The following is a 24,611-nucleotide window of genomic DNA, read 5'->3' on the forward strand; positions in this document are numbered from 1 at the left end:
AAGCTCCACTATGAGGGAATTAAGGCTGGCAGGAAAATTACAGCTGGTTTAATGTGTGGTGTGCAGATGTAGAGACAGTAGGGGAATAACAGGTGGATTGACACTTGCCATTCATTCAGCTGCGATTCTGCACTTTGTTTGTCCATGTAAGGTCAAGTTTTGTGTAGACACATTAGCTTGGAATCCATTTTATCACGCCAATGGTCTATTCTTGTAACAGCTGTAAAGAAACGAAAAGCTATAAATTGCAGTGACAATACATTAATTAAATTGCACACTTAAATCTATGCAGAATTATCTCCACCACCTATGTTATAACAGAGTGAGGGCAGAATGACTGGGAGCTTGTTAAAAGGTTTATCAAAGCAAGGACCAGAGAATTGCGTTGACATTTTTCTGGCACATGAAAATACACTTTGACAAACGTTCATGCTGTAGAGAGGGTGTTGGTGAGTTTTCACAATCTCATTCATTACAAGTGAAATGCCACCGCCTGGTTTCCATGTGATCACCATAAAGAGCATATTGGTGTGCAAAAACATGGGCTTACACATCCCGGAGTATTCCGCTGTTAAAATGCAGGTGGGGTAAGTGAAAGGACTTGGGTGCTGTCATTGAGATATGAGAGGAGAGGAGAGGACAGAGTGAAAAAGAGAAGAGGGCACAGAGGACATTGCTTCCATACAGTATAGATGTGCCCCGTGATGAGACCAACTAATTAAACAGATTCTTCAGTGGCCGCGCCTCGGGAAAGCTTGAAAAAGACACTTGAAAATTAATGAGAGCTCAAAAAGGAGAGAAAGCAACCCAAACTTTTCAGTGCCTTGGAGGTGAGACTGTCACTTGTCTCACTGCATTTCCAAAAGGAGTATCAACTAATAAATAAATAAGTGAGTAAGTAAATGTGAAAACAAAATAATATTTCCTGCTGTCTAATACCCTCCATGGATCAGTGCACTACACATTAACTCTTACTCTATCCTCCATTTCTCTTATATGCAGTAATAATTCTAAGTATAGATGTGCGCAGACAGATGCTTTACCATAAGCAGCCTGTTCCAGCTCTATTTAAAAAGAAGAATGATAGAGACTGTGGGGGGGTCAAAAGGACACAGGGAGCGGTAGAGTTGGTGGTGAAGCATGTAAAGCGGGGGGGGGGGGGGGATCAAGAATACACAAGTGGAAGCACGAGAGACCACTTTATTTGGAGCTACTAAAAATAGCACAGCAAATGGTAGCAGGGGCTAGCTGGCCCACCGCTCCTCTCTCCTTCCAGGACGGTGGAATCGATAGGCAGGGAGCCGTAGGGGAGGCTTCACAGAGCCTGTAGCCAACAGTTGCTGAGGGGTGGATATGGAAGAGAAGAGGGGGGTGAGGCAAGGAGAAGAGCAGAGTGGAGTGGAGCGGAGCTGGAACTATTTTTTGCGCTGCTTGACTAAATATGGTCAGGGAGGTGGTGAGACAAGACACACGAGCAGCCCGGCAACAGAGGGCCGAGGCATGTTTCAAATGCTTGGCTTCCCACAAAGTGCTAACCATTTAGCTTAGCCTTCAACACTGTGGGGTAGGTAGGAAGCTGCTGGCTGGTTGACCTCTTGTCCCTAATTTGCTGTCACTGTGTTCTTCCCGTGCTCTCTGCCCTGCAAACTGCAGCGTTATCTCTACCTGATCTTTTCGCACTGAAAAGGGGAACCTTGCCATGCACTATCAGGAAGGCATAAGCTGCGTATTGAAAGACTGCAAAAAAAAAATCTAAACACCAAAAATTCCAAAAAGATATTGCAATATCCTCTGTCTCCAGTCCCTGACAAGGGTAATCAAATTTGCATGGATCGCGAGGGACTATTAAAAGTACAGCTGTCTTCTACTGCAGAGGCACAGCCACCTCCTTTTTTAAATACCTCCATCACAATTCAGCTCTCAAACATTCAGTAAACTCCCTCTTCTAAGCTGCTGTATAAAGTTCCACTGAATAATAAAAGCGCATTTTAGGAGCAGGATAAAGCTCTGGGGCTGGTTGTGTGTTGATGGAATAAGAAAAAGGCAGGGTGGGAGGACGGTTGGTACACTTTCTGCCTCCTTCACCGAACAGGGCATCCTCCCAGCTCTCTCCCTCAGAATGCACATGATGGAGAGGAGAGTGCTGCAGATTTATTTTTCACCCCTCCTTCTCTCCTTCTGCTTCCCTTTTTTCCCCTAGCTCTTCATGTCAGCTCTACGTCTTCCTCTTCTAAAGGTATGACTTGTGTTTGTATGGGAATGTGTGTGCATATGTGTGTGTGAGAATGTGTGCCCACTTTCTCTCCTTTCCCCCTCCTCCCCTCCCTGACTCTGGCACTCAACCCACCCACCAGCACCCCTCCTCCCCCCAGTCATAGAAGCTGATTCAGCGAGTCAGCCATGCACCCGGCACACACGATGGCTGCAGCAGCTGGAGCGCTCTCTAGGTCATTATGGCTCTCTTCACTCCGGGAAGAGGAGCAGAGGAGGGGAAGAGAGGAGGGCCAGCTCAGATAAGAAACTGATCTGACAGGTAATATATGCTCTTCCTTCGCTTTCGGATGGAGTTTACCCCTGACGGGCCTTGACGTCTCCTATCCTGTGTCTTCCCTCATTCTTCTTTCGGATGCGATCAGTTATTAACCGCATGGTTTGCCTGTGAGTCGCGTAGTCGAAAGGGGGAGTGGAATGTACTGTTCTGCAGCAGCAGCAGCAGCAGCATCACTGGGACAGAGAACTTAACCAGAGAACACCTTTGGGCTTTTTTCTCTCCTTCTCATGTTCCTCTTGTATTAAAGAAGGAAAGAAATAAAGGTAAAAAAAAAAGTATGGAGAGGAAGAGGATACAGGAGGAGATGGAACGGGGAAAAGGGAGGCTGGGGAGTTGCTATGGCCCACATGGATTTTAGCTCTTTTCTTGCGCTCTCCACACTCTCTCATCTTGTTCTCTCTCTCTCTCCCTCCCTCCCTCCCTCTCTCTCTCTCGTGTTCCTGGCACTGGCCGGACATGCTGCAGCAGCAGAGCTCTTTGGCTCATTAGGCTTCATGGTTGCAGCCCTGCCGCTATCTAATGACGGACTCGTTAACTCAGACCTGCACTGGTGTGGAGAGACATTCCCTTATGCACAATGCACCCACTGCGTCTGACACCTTCCAAGATGTTTTTGTCACCATGACTAAGGATACTATAATTACTGGGACTTTTAATGAGTTATTTTTGTCTTTTTAAAATATATTTTTGGTCCTTTCACTTTCAATTTAACCGAAGGGCGGGTTCTTAATTGATGGGAGGTAAGTTTGAGAACACGTCGCACTTTTAAGCCCAAGGTTGGCCGATTGGGGCGGAAGGATGGAATGTGGCAACCAGAGGGATGACGAAGCATCAGAATAATGAACAGCGGGCAGGTCGGGAGTTCTGAACAGAGGGAAAAGCGGATTGACGGCATACAGATGTGAAAAGTGTGTTAACACAGATGTGTGTGTGTGTGTGTGTGTGTGTGTGTGGGGGGGGGGGGGGGGGGATTGAGGATGGGCGGGAGGGGATATTGAGTAGCCATGGTTGGCTGAGAAGATGTGTGTCACTGGCTGAACCCACAGCACAGGGTAGTAACCCAGTTTTTTCTCTCTCTATCTCTGCAAAGGATTGCTATAGGCAAGGCAGGGCATGCAGGGCACACAGTACTGCAGTGCTATCGCCCAAACCAGAACAGACACAACAACCACAGGGCTAATTCTTTGGTTCATGTTCCCCAAACTCCATCCCTCTGTGTGTAGGAAGGAATTTCACTCCCCCTCACCCCCCTGTTACTATTTGCTCACCCTCTCGGGTGGCTGTGACATTTCCTAAACAGGACGTCACACCTTTCGGACCAGGCTCGTCCACCAACACCCCTTCTGTTCAACCTCCCCTCATTGCTTTTCTAAACCTTTCCACTGCAAAACCATCGCACCACTTTCCCCATTTATTTAGTACTCTGCCACCAAGAATACAAACTAAAACCTAAGCTGGCATCCCCTAATCCATTTTTCATTTTACACCCATGTTACACCCATTGCCTCAGCACCCAGCCTGCTGGCTAGTTTAACATGGTTGAAGGCACTGTCAACTTGTGGAATGTGTTGGTCTGAGGTAAAGATTCATTAGAGACTTGCTAAACAATTCTCGCCACCATGCAAATGGTTACTGATCTGTTCTACACCCTCTGCAATAGAACAGCTGGTTTCACTGTAAACTGGACAGGTGAGGTTTGACCAGAGGAAAAACTGAGTGAAGTGAGAGAAGATGACCATAAAAACAGTGATCTATGTGTGGGAAGAGAGATAACAAGGTTCAGAGGGGGGTGGGGGGTGGGGGGGGGTATAGCCAGGACCAATCCACAAGTGCTGAGTGGGCATTAGCGCCTTCATGTGACCTATGGCCTGCCTCTGCGCCTAAAGCCCAAATCCTGCTCACAATAGCTTCCTGTTCCACTTGGATCACCCTCGTTTTCAAACATCAGCAAGCGCTCTAGCTAGCCACTGGGGACGTTGCTGACACAAGAGAGACGAGGGACAGGCAAGAGAGGGGTACATATCGGTATAAGTGAGAGGTAGGAAAAGAGAAAGGATGTAGAAAGTGGGGGTGAAATGTGAGAACGAGATGGTGGTGAGGGAGACAGAATGAAAGAGAAGTGGGAGGAGAGAAGTGAAAATGTTTAGTATGTCAGCAGGGCAATTCAGCTTATAGGTGCACCCCTGCTCCCAGGACACAGCATATGATCACCGTACAAGACAAGGTGCAGACAGAGGCAACTTACACCATGGACTTTCTATCAAGGAGAAAACTCTTTTTTTTACTTCTGTTTTTGTCCAACCACTTTTCTACCTCAATTTTTTTTCCTGGAAAGAGAAAAAGACCACCTTCTCCTTAACTGCCATAAAAAAGGGAGCTGTAATCCTCCCCCTGATCCTCCTGGGTTCTCCCAGTTGTCAGCAGGACAGCGGGGGTCACTGGGACAGTTGACTATGGTATGGACTGCAAAACTTCTGTTATGTTCAGGGGCGGGGGGACTGGCTGTTCAGCCTTACATGGCAACCAAACGAAAGCCTTGAGTGTTGAACTGAATTTACACTCAAAGTCACCTTACAGTGCAGACTACCATACTTGGGAGAAAGAACGGTGAGGAAAAATATTCTGCTCATAACTTCCTGACCTTGGCAAAAGGTGAGAACATTTCATACCTAAGATTACCTCCTTGGTGTACATACTTCTTTATGTACCCATATGAACATATGATAGCTATGGAATGTAAAGAAGTATGTATTCTTGGTGAGGTGCGAGTCCTCGTTCTGGGACAATGACGTTGGACAGCAGAGTCTAAGGATATGTTCGTGCTTTGCAGATTATTAATATGACTGTGATAATGGTGTGAGAAAAAATAGCAGGCAACGTAAAGAGAAAGACAGAAAGGGGGTAAAGGAGCAAGAGAACGGAAAAGAGAGAATGAATGTGAGAGGTAAGGCTCATACATTAGCTATACTGTCTCTGGGCAGTCTTACTGCAGCAATAATCGCTCTAGGGAACTTACTGCTTTCTCTAACTGGCTGACTTGGCCAATAAAAATCTCTCATCCAAGATATGCTAACAATTCATTGGACAATTATGTAAGTTAGCATAAAATGATAGCAATCATGTTGAGCTTGCCCTGTCAGCAGTGTAAGTTTAGCACACCACTTTAGCCACCTACACCAACTATGGGAAAACAGTCGCCTTGTGACATCACCATATGAACAGGGCCTCCTTTCATTATTGGGTGATTTTACTGCATTACAGTCTTTGAAAATCAGCCAGCTGCAACTTAGCACCAACTTCAGCAAGCAGTGAGTGGTATGCCGGAGCTGCTCCTGACCATTAATACCATAATCTTTTCCAGTGCTCCCACATGGCTCATGGGGAAAAGAAAGCAAGGTGAATTGGACCAAAATGCTGCCATTGTTGCTGTTTTTTTAAACATGCAACTGAAAGAGCAGGACATAGTTGCTGAGGAGGCAGAATGAAGAGTCAGTGAGGTTGCTGCTTCTGCTGCCACAAGCTGGCTCTATCCTACTGCTGTATCATATAGTTTCCGTGTTAACAATCTTGTGTGTTTAACTATGACTGCCCTCCCTTTATGCCGCTGCCCTTATCCGCACCCCCACCCCACATCAACCCGGCAGCCCCGTGCTCCCCTCCCTTCCCCTGATTCCTGCTCTCATTGTTCACGTTTGCTATGCTTGCCAAATGCTTTGCTGGGCTGCATGGCAGTCAGATTAGACCATCAAAAAGTGACAATGCAGGATCAGAGTCAACTCTGGCCTGTCAGCTGATTCCAATTGTTGACTGCTTCCAAAAAAAAGGCAACAGAATATGGACAGAGGCACAGAGAGAAATGAAGCGAGGGGGGAGGTGGGGAGTAGTTTTCATGGCAAGCTATTCATATCTAGCACTTTCACCTATTCTGACCCCCTCTCTGGCTTGTAGCAATTTTGGCACAGGTTTACCTCTCTTTAAGCCCCTTTTAATGTAGATCCACTGCTCTACTAGAGGTAATTCTTTCCACTGCAGTTTGGCTCAAGCTGGTAAAAACACATGAAAGAAATAATAAAAAATAACTGTGTATTATCAAAACTATTTGAGGTCTGATCATCTAATTAAATAATTAATGGCTCAAAAATACCTAATGTACTGTACGTGCACAACAGTACACTGCTAACAGTAAACCTCGGATGACCTGTGAAATGAATTTCTGAAATTAAAATACAGTACCTGCATATATAAAATGATTCTTCATTAAATCAGTATTGTTAGAGGCTGCAGGCTGAGATGTATTTGTGCACAATTTCTCCCGCAGTGGAGCAATAAAAAAAATAGTGTATGTATGCCACTGTAGTACGACAGCTCTATTCTAATGAAATACAAGACACTTCTTCATCCTGAGCTGATTAATATGCCAAGTGTAAGGCTGGCTTACTCTATTCTCCTTGAATGAAAGAAATATCTAAGCTGTGGTGACACAACTGATACCAACACAAGCACTAAACAATCTCCATTATTTTTAACCGAGTTTACTAATAATCTTTTTTCATTTTATTTAAGTAGTCAGAATGAAGCTGTATTTTGGCTTCAGTCCTTTAGTTTTTTTCCACCATTCTCCATTACATCCGTATTATATTCTGTCTGTCTAGGGCTCTTTTCTGTCAAGACATCAGAGGCATGTAGGATCGCATGGCTTGCACTGCATGTTTCTCCCAGGCCCTCAATAGCATTGACCTGCTGTCTGAGTGACAAACACAGCAGATGCTGACATTATCAAATGCTCAGGGCCTTTCGTCCCCCTGCTTTTGCCCTGTTATGGCCCTTAGACGAGGTGAGCAGCCTGGCCACCTGACTCTGAGTGACTGAGAGACTGTGTGTGTGTGTGTGTGTGTGTGTGTGTGTGTGTGTGAGCAAGCATTAATGTGCATGTGTATGTTACAAATAGACCTGCCTCTGGTGTGCCATATCAAGCTAGCCCTATGTTGACCTCCATCCTGTCCACAAGCAGTGCTGTATATCACTCAGCTGTCGCTGGCCACTCTGAGAACCTCATTTGTGCCTTGGCAGAATAAGGCAATAATTATAACAGCTGACCAAAGAAATGAAAGCTAAAAACATCTTAATGCAGAGATCGAGCAACGCAACAATCGTTTGGCAGGATGAATATTTTGTAGCACAAATAAAAGATGCTGCAGTATGGAGTATGAAAAAATCTTTAACAATACTACTGGCTAAAATACAGTAAATTTTGTTTGATGTTGCAAGAACTGTTTACTGATCTTATGATTGACTACAACTACCATAAAGCTTTAGCCACACATACACAAAAACAACCAAAGTTATTTATGCGGGTGCTATTGTGATCGTTTTTATATTAACAAAAGGGGGGATTTTTAGTAGAGAATGTTATTACTGTACTATTACTTAATACTGTACTACTGTTGAGCCCTGAAAGACACATAAAATAATCTGCCCTCAGTCACTGTTCAAACAGTACCCTCTACACAACAAATCAGTCTCTAGGACTTAAATGACTGGTTTAAATTAATGTTGTGACTTGACACCCCAGAGTGGTTCTGTAGGAACATGAGCGAGAGAGCTCGTGTATGTGGTTATGCCTCTGCATTTGTCTGTTGGCCGTCTCGGTGACCGCAGCGACAGCGAGCTTGCAGCAGGGCCCATCTGTCAGAGCCTGTAATTGCTTCATGACTCCAGGACATTTGACTCAAGTGCACTGCCACAGATTATTATTATCCTTTTCTCAGGGAACAATTTTTCTCACTCTCTGGGAGGGGTGCAAGCATAAAACTTAAAAGATAGCGAGGTGGATAAATACGCTGCCTGGGAGGCAGCAAAGGGGAAAGTTAGGTAAGGTTGATCAACTGTACCTATGTGTTATTGGTGTGGTGGTAAATGGGGTGTAGTGTGCTAAATGTACCCGTGTGTCACACAAAGTGGGTGAAGGTGAGCAGGCAAGAGAAAAAGCAGGAGAAAGAATGAGACAGCACGGTCCATTTGGACTAGTGGGTGGACATGTTGTGATGAGCCACATCTCAGGTTTTAATAAGATGTTTAAATGCAACACGGCCTTCCTCTGCTCAGTGTGGCTCTGGTTGTTTTTGGATACAACTTTGCTGCAGTAGAGCCTTTGAGACAGTTCACTTCACCTCACCTCACTTCACAGCAGTTCCCATGTCTGCCTCTGAAACAGTGATTCCACAATGCTTTGCTAAAGCTGGTAAAATGGAACCAAATCACCTCTTGAATGGATTTGGTCCCCTTCAACCAGCTGTAGCTATGCTTTGATGACTACAGGAGCTCCTTTTGCTGTGATGCCTTCAACACAATCACTGTAATGACAGCAGGCCACTTCTTGATGATGACTGGCTCATGGCTTTCCTCTACCAACATCTGGAGTGTTCAGTGATTGTCATGTTCAATGCTAAACCTGTCTGATTCTTGACAAATAAAGAAACCGATCCCAGCTTCAAAACGTGGGTATGGTCCAATTTCCTGACTGAGTGTTACCTCTCTGCCTCCAACGGGATTGATATTCTGACCACACTATCAATGGCTGTTTCAAAAATAGCAGGGGGTGAGGGTAGACATACAGCGTGCGCTATTTCAGAAACACAGCACTCAATGCCTGTGTGAGAATGTGTGGCTGTCTTGCTGAGACACCTACTAAACTGACTGTCAATGGATGCTAACAGTAAATTACGCTGTGGGTGGGAATGGGAAAAAACATGGCACTGTAAAGAGATCTAAAGAAGAGTGCAAGAAATAAAAAAAAGGGGCAAATATAGTTGTTTAGAGACTGTACAATACACATAAACTCATACAGAAACTCTCAGGCCTCCTTTCCCTGAAGCCTCCTGCAATGATTTTACACAAGCTGGGGCAGATGAGCGAGAGATGCTCTAGAGGACAGCAGCTGAACCCACAAATCACAGGGGCAGAACGCTCGCACACAGTTGCAGCTTCACACATTAATTCGCTGTTCCTGCAGAACAACCAACCAGATCAGAACTCACACTGCGTCTGCTTTGGTGCTAAACTCAAAAATAGACAACATAACCACATGAACATCCCTGAATTATTTGTTTGATTGTTTGATATAATTTGTCTAATTACTAAAACAGATTTGAGGATGGAGGGTATAGCACTTAACAATTAATTATTAAATTCATTAAAATAGCACTCTAGTTTTCCATTTGGCCAATAACCATGAAATCTATTTAGATAATGTAAGAAGCACTAACTCACTCAATGACGGCGGTCTGACTTGATTAGCCTAGTCTGAAATGAGCAAGAGAGAGGGTGGAAAAACTAAAACTAATTCAATCAGTGGCAGCTATGAAGAACATGTGAATACAGCGGCAAACTCCTAGAACTCCTGTTACAATACTTATATTACTGCTCTGCCTATTAGCACTGACATTATATTGGGAATACTTGTCTGCATTTTGCACTGTGCGAATGATTGCACAGCCCTCCGTCTCCTCCGGTGAGGCGATTACCATATGGGGTTTGCCTGTATGTTGCCACATTAAAAGAAAGCTGAGAACTATATGAGAGAGGGAGGAGGGCAAATGTTACAAGGAGGTGACACGTAAAAGGGTACAGACCGCCGCTGCAGGGCTTGTTTGGAGCCCGTTTATGAGTCATGGGCTATTAATCGTATTGTTTACAGTATTGTAGCAGCTACTGGCTTCTCGCAGCCCGAGGGAAAGACACAGAGACGAAACAGGCTCCCCTTGCAGGCTGAGGCTGCAGTAAACACACACACACACACACGCACACACACACACACACAGGGAAAACACAAAATGTGGATGTCCGAGAAAATCCTTTCCTGAACATGTTACTGCTGGTTATAACAGCACTTTCAATTTACTAGCAATTGTAAAACTTAACAACTAGGTCTAATTTATTAGGAAATGCCTTTACTCTCTGTAGTGGTGTGTGAGAGTAATGAACGAGGTGAAATATAGTACAACCCCCTCGTTCCTCCTGCACCGCTGTTGGTAGAGTTGATTTGTCTCTGTATTTGGTACTCCAAATTGAAAGATTCATCTGTCACGCACAGGGTTCTTCCTACGTGTCTTCCTCAATCTTCCTTCCACCGCTGAAAGACCCACCCGTGCCCTTAAAACACCCAGGCACATAACAAACACTACACACACACACCAGGCACTCTGACGCAGTCTATTTGAACCCAAAAGGTAGCATTTGATATTCATAACTTACACATCACTTACAAAAAGAAAGCACAACAGAACACAAAGTAGGAGGCAGTTTTCTCCTGTTTTACAAGAGTTGTACATAGTTTTGATGAGAAATTATAGATTACATTTGTTTAAGCCGTGTATGCCAGAACATTCTGTGCCGGTGCTCAATCTAAACACAAGGACAGACAGCGGACCTACTATCAGGAAGCAATAATAAACTCAATCATTCACTAGAAGGGCTTCATATTATCGTTCATCCAAGGGGCTTCCAATCAATTTCCACCTCCAAGCACTTCTCCATCGAAGATACTTTTTAGAAATATGCTTCTATGGTAGAAATTCCTCCAAGCACTCAATCGAACCAGCTGCCTCTCCACTAAAAACACACCCGACAAGGTACTTTCACTTCAACCAAGGGAGAGATTTTAGAGGGCTTTAGGACTTGTGGACTGTCTCCCCGATATTGCAGGAGCTCGAGTGTGAAATAAAAGTAAATGGGCAGACTGGAGAAGGCGACATATATCTTCGTTTCTGTGAAGGCAAGGGGACAGAGCGGGGACCGGAGCGAGCAACACGCACACACAGCACAACAGGAGCCCTCATACAGAAAATACTGTAGCCTACTCCAGCACTTTTCGGCATTTAATCAATGAGTCCTAGGGCAGACCACTTTTCTGCTTCTTTATATTCTGAATTCTGGTTTACATATGCACATAACGCACCCATTGCATTTTAATATTTATAATCCAAGCAATGTTCTGCCAGTCTGTGACCTTTCCTAAATACATTAACTGTTTTTCATTAAAGTTTAAAATCTGTGCAATAACAGACAACACTGTAGCGCTGTAATAATTTGTCCCTCTAGGACTACAAAGTCAGGCTGGGAATGCTGACCATATGGCAATATTTGTGTGTGTAATCGTTTGCTGGGTTTAATTTGAACAAAGGTATAAAGTGGATTAATAAGATCAACCTATATCTATATAATTACATTTAATTATAGAATTTCAGGGATCATCAACTCTGCAATGACTCTGCCAAAGAGGATTGAGCAAGCTAGTTCTGTATCTTCGTAAGAAAAAAATACCACCACATTATCGTGGATTATTGCTTTTGTCATTTCTTACTTTAATTACTTTAATGATTTTGTTCTGTGTCTTTCTGCACTTTTGCTGCTGTTTATATATATATATCTTTTTTAAAATTGTATTTGTTTTTCTATATGGTCAATATAATTTCTGATATTGTCTTTTGTAAAGCAGTGTATATTAAAAATAAATGCTATGTAATTTGTCCTAAATAATAATAATAATAATTATTACTACTATCATTTTGATTACTTGCTTGTTGGAGAAAATAAATCCTTCCTTCAATCTGTATGTTACTTAAATCTGTTTGTAAATACATTTCAATGGAGATTAACATAATAAGCAATGCTTTGTGTTTTTATAAATTCTTTATGTCTATATCAATCTGCAAATCAATTGATCAGTGTACCCCACAGGAAACAGGCGCTGGCTTTAGACGATCTATTTCAGTGTGCCAGGGGTGGAGGACTGAGTCCAGCCATGCTTGTGGCAGGTGGCAGGTGTTCCACAGCCCTCTGACCTCAATTCCATTTGTCCTCATGCCAAAAGGAATGAATGCCAGCGAAGGGGAATGACATTTAGCCTGGGATGACCACGCTCATGCGCAGACATACACATACACACACACAAATCGCTCAGAACAGCAGCTGTTAACTTTTTGCTCCAGTCTATAACATTGACCCTGTAACGTCAATGTCCATCACCTTAAGAGACACTGGATGTTCAACCTGATACAGACAGGCGTCTTACTGAGCCATCTTTAAAATGTTCATGGTTGAGAGACAAGAATAAAACAGCCAAAGAGTGGAGAAGCAACCTGCTAGAGCTGGAAATAGCTAAGCCAAGGACAAGGCAAACTGCTGCTGCTGCACGGGCCAGACGCTTTGGGCCAGACTCCGCTTATAACACACGGTGAGGCTGACGGACCAGCATAACAGTAAAAAGAAACAACAAATGAACTTCAAGGGCTATTAGCTACACTAATAAAAAAAAATCAATGCAAGACAGATGCTTTCAAGGCCTCAAAGGTAGACCAATGTCAATTTGAGACCATGCCATCTGTTGGGGAGATGGATGAAACCTATAGGCCTGCTTCAAACTTCAATCAATGTCAAACTAAATGGAGATCCCAAAGTAAATTTTATAGGAAGATGAAATGTGATCAGTGAGGTAGCAGAATTATACCTCTTTAAGGTTTAACGTCTTTAAACTGCTTTTAAATTTAAGTGGAATCTGTGGAAGAATTTCAAATATTCACATAAAATGGTCGATTTATTGTAGATTTATGGCTGCTTTAAACTTTTGTTCACAAAGAGAATACTAAAGAGAATTTAAAGTATCACACAAGACTGCAGTTGTGTATTGCAGAACATGTTTGGGAGATACTGAAAAAAGTGACTTTGATCTAACGCATATTTTCCTTTTGAACACATTCAAAAATGCAGTAATAATCCATGACTAAAAATTGCTCTTTACAAAAAATACAAGAATTTGTAAAATAAACGCATATTCTGAAGTGCCATACTTTTATGGACTTCTGATGACTCACTAGGATCTTCTGCCAGTTAATCAAAATGTTGTATTTGTTTATAGGTCAATGATTGGACCTAGTCTGTCTCCTAGTTTAGACCTGTAGGTGGTGAGCCCACATCTTTCCTTCCAGAGGAGGATGATTAAGCAAAGGATTAGCAGCAACAGATTAGTAATTCTGCCATGACCTCTGTCCTCTAGATGCTAAAACGAAAAAAATAAAGTCTAGTGGTGACAAATATCTCTAACGGTGTGACATGGCTTGATCATAATAATACTTTGAAAATGTTCTTGTGTTAAACTATTGTGCTGAGGTAAATATTCAGTACCAAAGTATGTATTATATTGAGTTATTATTCAATACTCAAGTCCAAATAAGCTAAAGAATATGAGTACTACAAATATCTGTGGTGTGTCACACATACACTCTAGAACAACCTGTCTGGTGGCCATTCATTAGGGCCAAAAATCTCTAGATAATACCAATTTGATTTCCATTTAGGGTGCTAAGATTCTAAATGCAGCTCGATTTCACTTTTAACTTTCTGTTACTTTGAGACCGCACTGTGAACCCTCTTTACTCCAATTAGGATGTATTTTCTATCAAGTTGAGGGATACAGCATGTCTCTATCTAATCTAGGCTTTACTGAAAGCATTAAGCGAACACTTATTGAGATCCCAAGGATACTATTTCCACAGTTTCCACTTAAACATGCCCTGGTCCTTCATACACACCAAACAGGTGTGACAGCTTGTGGGAGCAGGACAGTGTCTCATACCTGGGGTTTCCTCGCAGGGCAGCGTGATGCAAAGCATTGAACCCGTTATTGTTGGTGATGGTAACATCAGCACCAGCCTCCAGCAGCACTGATAGCATGTCATCTCTCTTCTTGCTTATGGCATCATGCAGGGGAGTGTCTCCCTCTGAATCCTAAAAGGGAAACCTTGTGTTACTTACTACTCTCTTACTAATCTGTGATTCAAACCCTGCCATAAATTACCTCTCTACTTCCGTATTATAACAAATATACAGCCAACCATGCAGTGCACAACAATCGATGCAGACTGAAATACGTCATAATGATAAATACCTGGAGGCTGGGGTGGCAGCCAAAGTCCAGCAGGGTTTTGACCACCTGCAGGTGGCCCTTGTTGACAGCTATGTGTAAGGGAGTTTGCCTTCGCTTGTTCCTGGCGTTCAAATCAGCACCGCCCCTCTGCAGTACCTCAATGACAGAGCCCTCATCGCCAAAGGCTGCGTGGTGCACTGCCCGGTCTCCATCTTTGTCCTGAGTACAGTGACACACCCGCATAATGACTACACTTTCATGGGCTAAGATGCATTTGTGTTGAGTAAGAATATGTGTGAGAGGGGAGATATTTGTTTAATTATACCAACCTCAGCTTCCAGGTCCACACTGTGTTTAAGCAGCAGCTTTAGGACATCCACGTGACCATTCTGACTGGCTGCCTGCATAGCAGTGTGTCCAGCACACTGCCCGTTCACCTGTAAACATATCAAGAGTCAAAGTGAGAATATGTGTGCCAGTGTCATGTTTCATGTTTAGATGCATCTACTCAATTAGCTGGTCACTTGAGGGGCTAAGAGATTGGTGAGGTGTGTTTGTATTGTGCGTGTGTGTATGTGTGTGCACGGCTGTGGGTGCACATGTTTCATCACCAACTTCAGCAATTCAAAAACTCAGAGCATAAATATTAATGTGGAATCCTTTGGGAGTCTCGAGACGTCTCTTGTCCTGGCAGGCGGATCACTTGGCCAAGCTCAGTGTGCTCAGCTTTAAGCAAATAATTCCACTGAAAGGCAATAGGGCATCTGGCCAGCCCTCACCACTGACACACACACACACACACACACTCTTGCTCTCTGAGTGAAGACAGTATTGCAGACTTGATGTACCCAGCTCTCATAACCTACACAGGGCACAGGCTTCTGTCCTGTGGCATACGAGCGTTTTCCCTGGCCTATTCCTTGTGTCAGAGCACAATGTGCAACCATATGGGCTTTGTACATTTCAGCTTCCTTGTAACAGTGACTCAGGTCTGCGCTGCAGTGCACACCAATGCTCCTTGGTGCCTCCTCTGGGCCCAGCCTTAATGCTTTTCAGATAGAGTGAGGTGCAGGAGTGGGAGGATCTCAGAGTCCTTTCCTAGGAGACTCTAAGCCTCCTCAAATATACTGAGACCAGAGCAGAGCACAGCCAGGAGTATCTGCGCTCCAATTATCAATGTACTCAGATCTTTTGTATGTATTCAACTGCAAAATTACGGTTTTCATCAAAAACCCATCTAGAAACCCTGCAGCCACTCATATCAAAACACTGTATTGTTGAGCACTTACATCCACGTCAGGTCTCTTAAGGATGTCCTCCACCTTAGCCAGGTCTCCATTGGCTGCTGCCTTGACCAGTTCCTCATTGATGTCTCCAGACTCTTGTGTCTCAAATAGTTTCTTCAGCAACTGAGACAGGCGCTCTGGCAAAACAGATTGAAAACATCAGAACATGAAGGCGTGTAGATGGCAGAGAACAGGGAGCTGGAAGGACAAAGAACTAAGATGACTATGTCAGTAGTGCATGTTCATACCTCCAGAGGCGTTGCTGACAGCAGAGCCAGAGGGGGCAATCTTGGTGACAGCTGCAGGATTGTACGTCCAAGAAGTTCCACACACCTCAACCTTCAGGTCACTGTCAGAGTAGATCTGCTGCACACGGCCCACCTTGCCTAGGGTCTGTTGATAAATGTTGCGACAAACTCATTAGTATATGGAGGGCTGTTGTCTTTGAGCTACGTTCTGTGTAACAGAGCCTGTAAATGCTAGAGGAAAGACGGGGAAAAGATTGTTAGAAAGAAAGGGTAGTGGAAAGGATGAAGAGGAGAAAATACCAGCTCAGCAAACCAATTGTCCTACACGGAACAGAAACAAAGCTTGTGGCAAAAATAAAAACTGACAAATTACAAATTTACTTGCACGAGAAAGAAGATGGATATAAAAGCAAGAGACCCTTCTAATGGCTACACTATTCTTCATCTACACATGCAACACAGATAAGACGGAGCAAAATGTTTTCCAATTTTGAATCATATAATCTCGATCCTGGCTATATGAGAAAGAGCTACTATGAGTCTGTCGAGCCGGGTCTGGGGCTGTCCTGGAGGATGCTATCAATAATGGGGACTGCTGCAGTAGAAGCAGCAGCGGGCGGCAAACAGCCGTGGTTAGTGATCAAAGCTACAACCCATCTCAGGGTTTTAAGGCTCATTAGCTGCTGAGGGGGGCCAGTTTGGCAGGGACAAGTGGCATATTGGAGTAGACTGGCGTTACATAACCTAAGGCGTGCTGGGCAGCAATGAATAAACTTCATAATAGGGAAGGGAAGAATAAAATCATGTTGAGAAAGGAAAAAGATAAATAAAAAAACAACAAAGAAACAGCCATAGACTGATTTGAGGAGAGGAATCATGTCTCAGCATGTTAGTAATACTGCAACATTTCTTTAAAGAAAATGAAGGACTGGCCCCGCTAAGTGTGAGGGGAACATTTTCTAAGATTTTGTAGCATCAAATATAACACAGATTGTTTTGGTCAGGCTTAAATGAGACTATCCACTCAAGCGTAGATTCCATTTCGCTCAGACGACTTTATAGCTACAGTCCAGTGGACATTGTTGTTTTTAACATTGTATTAACCAGATTAATGAAATAAATCTACATACATTTTTTTGAAAATCAAATCACAAAACATCACACTGTCATGAAAAAGGCATATCTGAACAATGTATGAAAATAAAATTTCAATTGACACCGAAATAAAAAAAGGCCCCTTGCGAGGATCGTTAAATTTGCACAAACAAGACCATCTTTCAGACTCTTACAGGCAGCATCGCCTCAGCCCACTCTCCATGGCCTCTCTGTAGCAGCTTGATACGGTCAATGTCATAGCAAATCTGGACCAGGTCTCCCACTAGGAACTGGGAACTGCCTCCCTCTGCCCCAGCTGCTACTTCACCACTGCGCACTACATTGGCCTTTGTCAGCACTGCTGGGTTGAATGTCCATCTGAGGATACAGAAATGAATTTAAATAAATGAATGCATTCGTAACAAATGATACCTGACCAAGTAGAGATTCAGAGCAGTCACATGGAGGATTTGCACGCTAAGATTACGTAATATAAATATATAATATAAATTGTTAATAGGTGCAGCAAAAATGATCTATGTCAGACAAAGTGGTGAGATAACATTATTATGAATACCAGAAGCGGAATGCAAAGAAGCACCAGAAGCAAATGAGTGTTACAAACCATTTCATCTTATAGTGAAAATGTACTGAAAAGTGGCAGCTTTTGACTGAGCTGAGGTGAATAGGGTTATATGGAAACTATGCTGATGTGACGATGCAGTTCGTTGGTGCCACTCATTAGCAGCCAATAAAACCGAGCTAGTCCATCCACAGACTCACCTGTTCCCACTGGGGTACTGAACGACAATATCATGATCTTCATCGATGCCACATACTGTGCCGGTGGTGGTGAGCGTCTCAAACATGCCATCGGTCCACCCACCGTGGCCATGTTGGAGGGACTGAACAATCTCTAGGTCTAAGTCGATGTTGACAAGGTCTCCAATCTGAAGTCCGCCAGGATTTCTGTTGCCATTCTGCTCACCTAGGAGATCATAGCAAAGTTAAGTCTATCTATAATAAAATGGCATGACTAAAAGTGTATCAAAAACAGCATTAGGTTTATATTAATCAACGCTTCGAATCTACAAGTAATTTTAAACAGAAATATTGGAGAGACATATAGGAAAAAACAAAAAAACAAATCTGTGAGAAAAATAGCACTACAAATCTTTTAAGTACATATGTGGTACAAATTGGTAACAACAAGGCACAGAAGCATTACTACATCAAAATTGCTGCTATGAATAATGACTAGTGCTATCCAACCCACTAAGAGATGTCTGCTGCAGTGCTGAATGTGAGAGACAATTCATTCCTGGAAGTCTTGAAATACTGTAACTAAATGACCTGAGCCTGTACCTGGTTTTAGCAGGCAGGTGACAATGTAGTGCTGCCATCTAGTGGCCAAACAGAATTAACTACAAGTGAAACTCCCCTAATGCCCTTGAATTCACTGCACCAGAACGATAGGTGAAAGAATTGGTGCAATAATGACGATGGACACACTTACCTAAAACGGGACAGTGGTCTCTGTAAAAAGAGCCTCCTTTGGCATCCTGGACACATTTCAGATCCGACTGAGAGAGAAAAGAGAGTAGGGGTTAGATTATTACCCAGGGTAATCTCATTAATGGAGGGGCACAGTGATCTTGAATAATGAAACAGATAGTTTACACACACTTCAAGCTGTGGTGTCACTGTAGTTGCCTAGAATACCAACATTATTGTTGCCCTAAGGGTAAGGCAGGACAATGAAACACTATAATGCTACAGAGAGGAAGCATCATATAATTTGTGATGACTCAGATGTGCAGCTACTGTGGCAGAGTTAGAGGGCAGAGATTATGGTGAGGCAAAGCAAACAGTCCTCTGAACTGATGGAACACTTAAGTCCTGAGTACAAGTCCCAACAAATGAAAAACTCAAGTATATCCTTCCGTATCCAGCCAGCAGGACACGTTTGATCTTATGATGCTTTGTGCACAAAGCAGACATTGCAGAACAGGAAAGGGTGTTCCTCACATGCTGCATATCGAACATTAACTAATCTGCAGTCGGTTTGTATTTGTTAGCAAGTTTGGATCACTGTCTTAATGAGAAACAAAGCTAAAATAAAGCTGTCAGGATGGGGGGTCTGATCCATGATTTACTTAATCCAGAGGCAGATGCCATCTACCTTCCTATTAGCCTATTACAATAACAAAGGACAAGTCTGTTATGCAACCCAGAAACCCGATTGGCCTCTTTCATAAAAAGGCAAGAGCAGTCTGGACCAATGAGGGAGATGCTTTTCATTTGAGACGCGTGTGTAGCTGCCCCAAGAGAAGGTCCCCCTCCTCTAAAGTTGACCTCCATGTTCACTCTCTCTCCCTAAAAAGCAGGAAGAACAGCTTGCCTTTATCATGCAGATACCTTCCCCTTCCAGCTGCCTGTACAATGGCGCCTTACTCATGTTGGCTGCGTGGCTCTCACAAAGGCCTGGCAGCAAAAGAAAGAGCCTCAGCCCTGTGGTCAAACACAAAAGCCACCTGACGGCTGATCTTTTGTGAGACTCTGCATGTGTGTGTGATTGAGTGAGCGTGCGTGAGGGTCATGCTGGAGGTTTGCTCACCATTCCCTCAAAGCCAACTCTGTACAGGTTCTTGGCCCCGTTGTCCCACAGTACGTAGGCGGCGCTGTGAGGGCTGGCTGCACTCCAGTCCTGGATCTCTGTCACCTGTGGAGTATGAGGAGGGATGAGAAGAGAAAGAAAGAAAAGGACACATTGAAATCATATTGTTCAAATAATAAATCCAAGGTACCCCCAGAATTTAGAAGTTAAATTTAAGACTTTAAAAAGACCTTTTTAATACCACCTAGGATGAAATTTAATGCCAACATCACTGCAGTATAATGGAAAATCTGTAAAGATCTGTAAATCTTTTAAGACCGGTAAAATTATTATTTACAAAGTTACCTGAATTTAAAAAAGCATTTTATTATAATACTCACATTCATTTTTAATACACTATAGCTTTTTGGGGTGTGTTGTACTCTGATAACATAAAATTAATTAAATATGTCACTTTGTGTTGAAAAGTGGTGGGGAAAAAGGGGTTCAGATTATGGGTGTGACGATACACTTAGCTCACCTGCACGATACACAATATTGTGTTCAGGAGAACAAGACAAAAAGATATTTTAACACTATTTTGATGATATATTCAATGCTGACATAAATGGGTGGTCTGAGGGTCCCCTAGAAAATTTTGAGCATTAAACACGTATTTTGCTGCATACTGGAGACATTATTAGAAAATTAAGGTGATAATTCAAACAGAATATAATGCAGTAATCAGCAGCTTGTTTTTTTTAGCTTAAATTAACTAAGTTAACTTAGTTAAGTTGTTTTCTTATTGTGCAAATAAATCTTTCTCAAAGCATTTTCATTTGTTTCTTAACATTTCTTGATGCAAGCCATTTTCATAACATTTTTAACAAATGCTTTAACAAAGTGATGGAGACATGTCCCCAGTGTAAATGACACCTATGAAATTAATACAATATTTGTCGCACTAAGAACTCTTAAGGTGTGAAATCAAAAATACAAAATAAATTGTGCAGTATGAGTTGTTACAATTAGTTACACCGTGGCTAGATAAGGTAATGTAATGTAATCCAATATATGCCAATGTAAATGCTAGTTGCTCCAGTGATTATTAATCCTGTTTTGTTTTTGCATCTAAAGACTGCTCATCTGGGTGATGTAAGTTTAATGTGCGTTAGCATGTTGGATATTTCCATTCACATAACGTTATAACAGTGGCACAACGCCGACACACAGACATGGTCCTTGTCTCACACAACTGTCTCTCCGTTGCTGTTCGAACATTCACTGACCAGGAACCTGCAGGTGGTCTTCCAGCTCCACTGTTTTATTAACGCCAAACAATGACGTAAACAATAACGTCACCTGTACTGACGTATAACATCCAAGTCACACCAAATGGAGTCACACACACACACAAAGTATTTATTTATGACGTTATTTAATCCTACGAAATGGACAAGAAAAACTTTAAGACCTTTGTAAACAAAATGTAATACTTTGTAAATGAAATTTAATACTTTTAAGGCCTTATTTTTAGAACATTAAATTTAAGACTTTTTTAATACTTTTAACACCCAACGAGTACTCTGCAAATACAAATTTTGGGACAATTTTTAGTGTGAAAAAGGGGTTTCACTGGCTGTGTATAAAAATAAAAGTTTTGCCGTACTGAAAATATAATATTGACCACAGGGGGATTGTTTTCTTAGTGGAAGGTTTCAGCAGCTGTTTTTCCATCTTAAAAACTTATAATAACAGCAAATATGATACTTTATGATCCCTATAGAGAAATTATCTTTTCACATTGAAGGTCAGAGTGAAGGTTGAACAACAGAACAGCAATCCTGAAGCCAAGTGAGTATTCAGTGCCTGGTTCAAAGACAAGGTGACATCTGGTAACACAACAAACTGGGCTTCTCTAGTTGAAGGGTTCAATGTTTTGGTTGTTTGTTTTATGTACCACTTTTCTCCACGATGATATATTGTGTATGTGAGGAATGCGAAAGTCGCTGGCAAGCTGATGTAGTAAATCTAAGTGTCAGATGCTCTGCACGTTTCACCAGCACTGTGTTTCGACATCAAGGAAAATTGAATTCCTACTACTGAGAAATATTAGGAGTGGGACTCATCAAGAACAAATGTGATCAGGCTTTGATTCTTAGGGTCACTATTAGATTTTGTATAAATTCTGCAATTTTACAGTCAATCCTAATCCACCTTTCATTGTTTTACTTTATTTCAACTAGTTGGAGAGAGACAACTTTTGCAACCACAGACACATAGACAAAGGAAGGACTCAACAATAAGCATTGCCTGATTGCCCGGGGCAAGTAAATCTAGCAACTCATTTGGCCGATCAGGCAAGTGGTAAAAAGAAATTAAACACATTGTTTTGGTGTAATTTATTGTCATGTTATTAATGCTGAACCCTGAAAGGAAAGCATAAAGTTCAGCCAGACCACAGACAGAGCATGTGGGAAACACTGTTATGTCCAAAATGGCACTAAAGGTTTCAGAAGGCACTTCTTCCCTTAGATGTACTGATGTTATTAAATGTATTGATGAAAAGATGTTATTCTGCTATTGAGCAATAAACAAAAATGAGATTCTGGGTGACCAAATATGGCTAGTTGCATCATCTTTAATTAAGTCAGGGAGGTCCAAAACATTACTATCCATGTATGTTTCCATTAATTGCAACTGTGGTCATAGTTATGTCTTTGCAGTTTTTTCCAATCTAGTAGATAGCTCATGATTTTTCAATATACAAACAGTTCCAGGCTCACGCTGTTTTTTACAGAACTTGGAAACACCACTGTAGGAAATAAATTTTATTGTAGCAATAAAACTGCCATTAATGTGTTAATAAATAAATAAGTCGGTCTTTCTCACCTTTGTGCCACTGAACCCTTCAACTTAAAAGAATTAAAGAAACAGTGTGAGCCAACAGTTGATCAAAACATATGCCAAACATTTTTACTGCAGAGTTTTTACTACTAGTCTTTCCTTGAGTTAGTACTTGTTGTATTACAATATAACTAATGCTATACCCTTTTGTAGAGAGAAACTTTTATGTGTTATGGGCATAAATATGCAATGTGCTTAATTTGGAAGATAAGGTTGGGATTTTCACATGAGGCAATTCTCTCTCCCCAACACACGCAGTGCAACACTTTCATCACATTGAGAAAGTGTCAAGAGAAGAGCCGTATTGGAGTAAATTAATTCTTTAATTAAAACCGGTGCCTTAAGTAAATACTGAAATCAAATCGTTAAATTATTTTCAGGCCCTTTACAGAGGTAATTGATTAATGGGCCTTAGGAGGTAATATTCATGCTAAACTAATGGAACATCTAAGCTGCAGGACATGCAATAGCAGTTTTCTGGAAAGCATATTGCTTACAGCATCATAAAACAGTAATGAGATATGCCATTAAATAACACAGCAAAATGAAATCTTAAATTGCCTGGAGGGACTCTTAAATTGAATACTCTGGGGTCTGGACCAGAGTCAAAATACAAGCACTTTACAGCACATTTACGGTATAAATCTAAATAGACTGTGCTAAACAAATGCAACCTCATCAGACATTGTATTAGTTTCTAATGATGTATTTAAGCCTGGAATAACCTGCAGCAAGAAGTCTCTTTATAGCCTCAGCAAAGATATATAGGAATCAGCGGATTGAAACCAAGGAATAAAGCGCTTTCAATGACACATTCTACTAGTTCCTATTTTTATTTCTATACAAATTTACTCATTACATTTTGAGAATTTTTTGAAAGTCAACTTCAAGTCAACTATTTCCACTAAATCTGGATTATTGGCTATATCTGCTAAAGTTCGACAGCATGCGTGACTAATCATTCTTCACTATAGTAAATTATGCTATTTTTTTGGTAGAGCAAACCACTAGAAAATAATATATTTTCCCTGAACTGTCACTTTTTCCTGCACACAGAATTATCAAATTTGGTCCTGCCTCCAGCTCTCGATGTGTCTTAATGGTTTCTAGCAAGCGTCGCATTTGTTACTGCAATTGCGGCATTACGTAGATGTGGTAATGCTGTGTCGTAATCAGCACAGTGCACCAGGGAAGATGCTGCCAAAACCTTCAGAGAGGAAGAAAAAAGACACCTAATTGGATGGACCAATGGAGTTCATCCAATCAGTTTTCCGCTGGTAACGTCTTTGCCACACAGCAAAAATAATCACTAAAGAAAACAAACTGCTTTTCCCTGCCATTTGATGTTGTAATATGATTTTACATCACCAGCAGGTATTTAAAAAATGCCGTTGCAATGGCAGTCGCTCTATGTGCCACTACATGTGACTGAATGCCGTCCTGTAGAGTGACTATAAAGCCAGAGTGCATTTGTTTACACTGCTGAAATAAAGTTTGGATTTATCAACTTCCTTCCCACTTTGTCGAATACAAAAGTTCCAACAGACATTTAGAGAACATGATGTTTCTTCATAGCAACACCTACACCTGAGAACGACAGCCACATATACTGATAAAAGCAAATCATTTAAATCGGAAAGTAAAATAAACAAAATATGATATGCTATATAACAATATGCTCTCTTGTAAAAGTGTTAGAGGAGATTACTTAAAACACAATTATTTTTTTATTTTAAATGCTTCAAAAGCAGGGGGAGGTCTACATAAGTAATATTTTACCAGCAGAATATTCAATGTATCAGTATTTGATATTCTCAGGCACTTCAGTAACAACACATATTACTAGGACCACTATAGAAAATTGTAGATGAACATTTAATATCCAGGAATTCACATCAACTGCCAGACTACCCTGTGAACTATAAATGAAAACATGACCTGATGTTACAATTGATTTGATAACTTGCTTTGTTGCTTGTGTAACATTGCTTGTAAAGCGTTTGCT

The 24,611-nt window shown here is 41.9% G+C and overlaps 1 protein-coding gene across 4 annotated transcripts in view; it reads right to left on the reverse strand.

Moving 5' to 3' along the window:
- mib1 (MIB E3 ubiquitin protein ligase 1) overlaps nt 1–24,611 on the reverse strand; it is a 53,079-nt gene that overhangs the window by 21,995 nt on the left and 6,473 nt on the right. For all 4 annotated transcript variants that reach the window (XM_038717774.1, XM_038717773.1, XM_038717772.1 and 1 more), the window contains exons 4-12: nt 19,721–19,825; nt 18,620–18,686; nt 17,887–18,091; nt 17,298–17,481; nt 16,009–16,153; nt 15,764–15,897; nt 14,804–14,911; nt 14,496–14,693; nt 14,184–14,335 (exon numbers count right to left, since the gene is read on the reverse strand). In XM_038717774.1, coding sequence (XP_038573702.1) covers nt 14,184–14,335; nt 14,496–14,693; nt 14,804–14,911; nt 15,764–15,897; nt 16,009–16,153; nt 17,298–17,481; nt 17,887–18,091; nt 18,620–18,686; nt 19,721–19,825 — 1,298 coding nt within the window. The remainder of the gene's footprint in view (nt 1–14,183; nt 14,336–14,495; nt 14,694–14,803; nt 14,912–15,763; nt 15,898–16,008; nt 16,154–17,297; nt 17,482–17,886; nt 18,092–18,619; nt 18,687–19,720; nt 19,826–24,611) is intronic.

The sequence above is a fragment of the Micropterus salmoides genome, unplaced genomic scaffold, assembly GCF_014851395.1.
Source record: "Micropterus salmoides isolate LMB-PRFRI ecotype aquatic unplaced genomic scaffold, ASM1485139v1 Ms_hic_scaffold_14, whole genome shotgun sequence".
Classification (NCBI taxonomy): domain Eukaryota; kingdom Metazoa; phylum Chordata; class Actinopteri; order Centrarchiformes; family Centrarchidae; genus Micropterus; species Micropterus salmoides.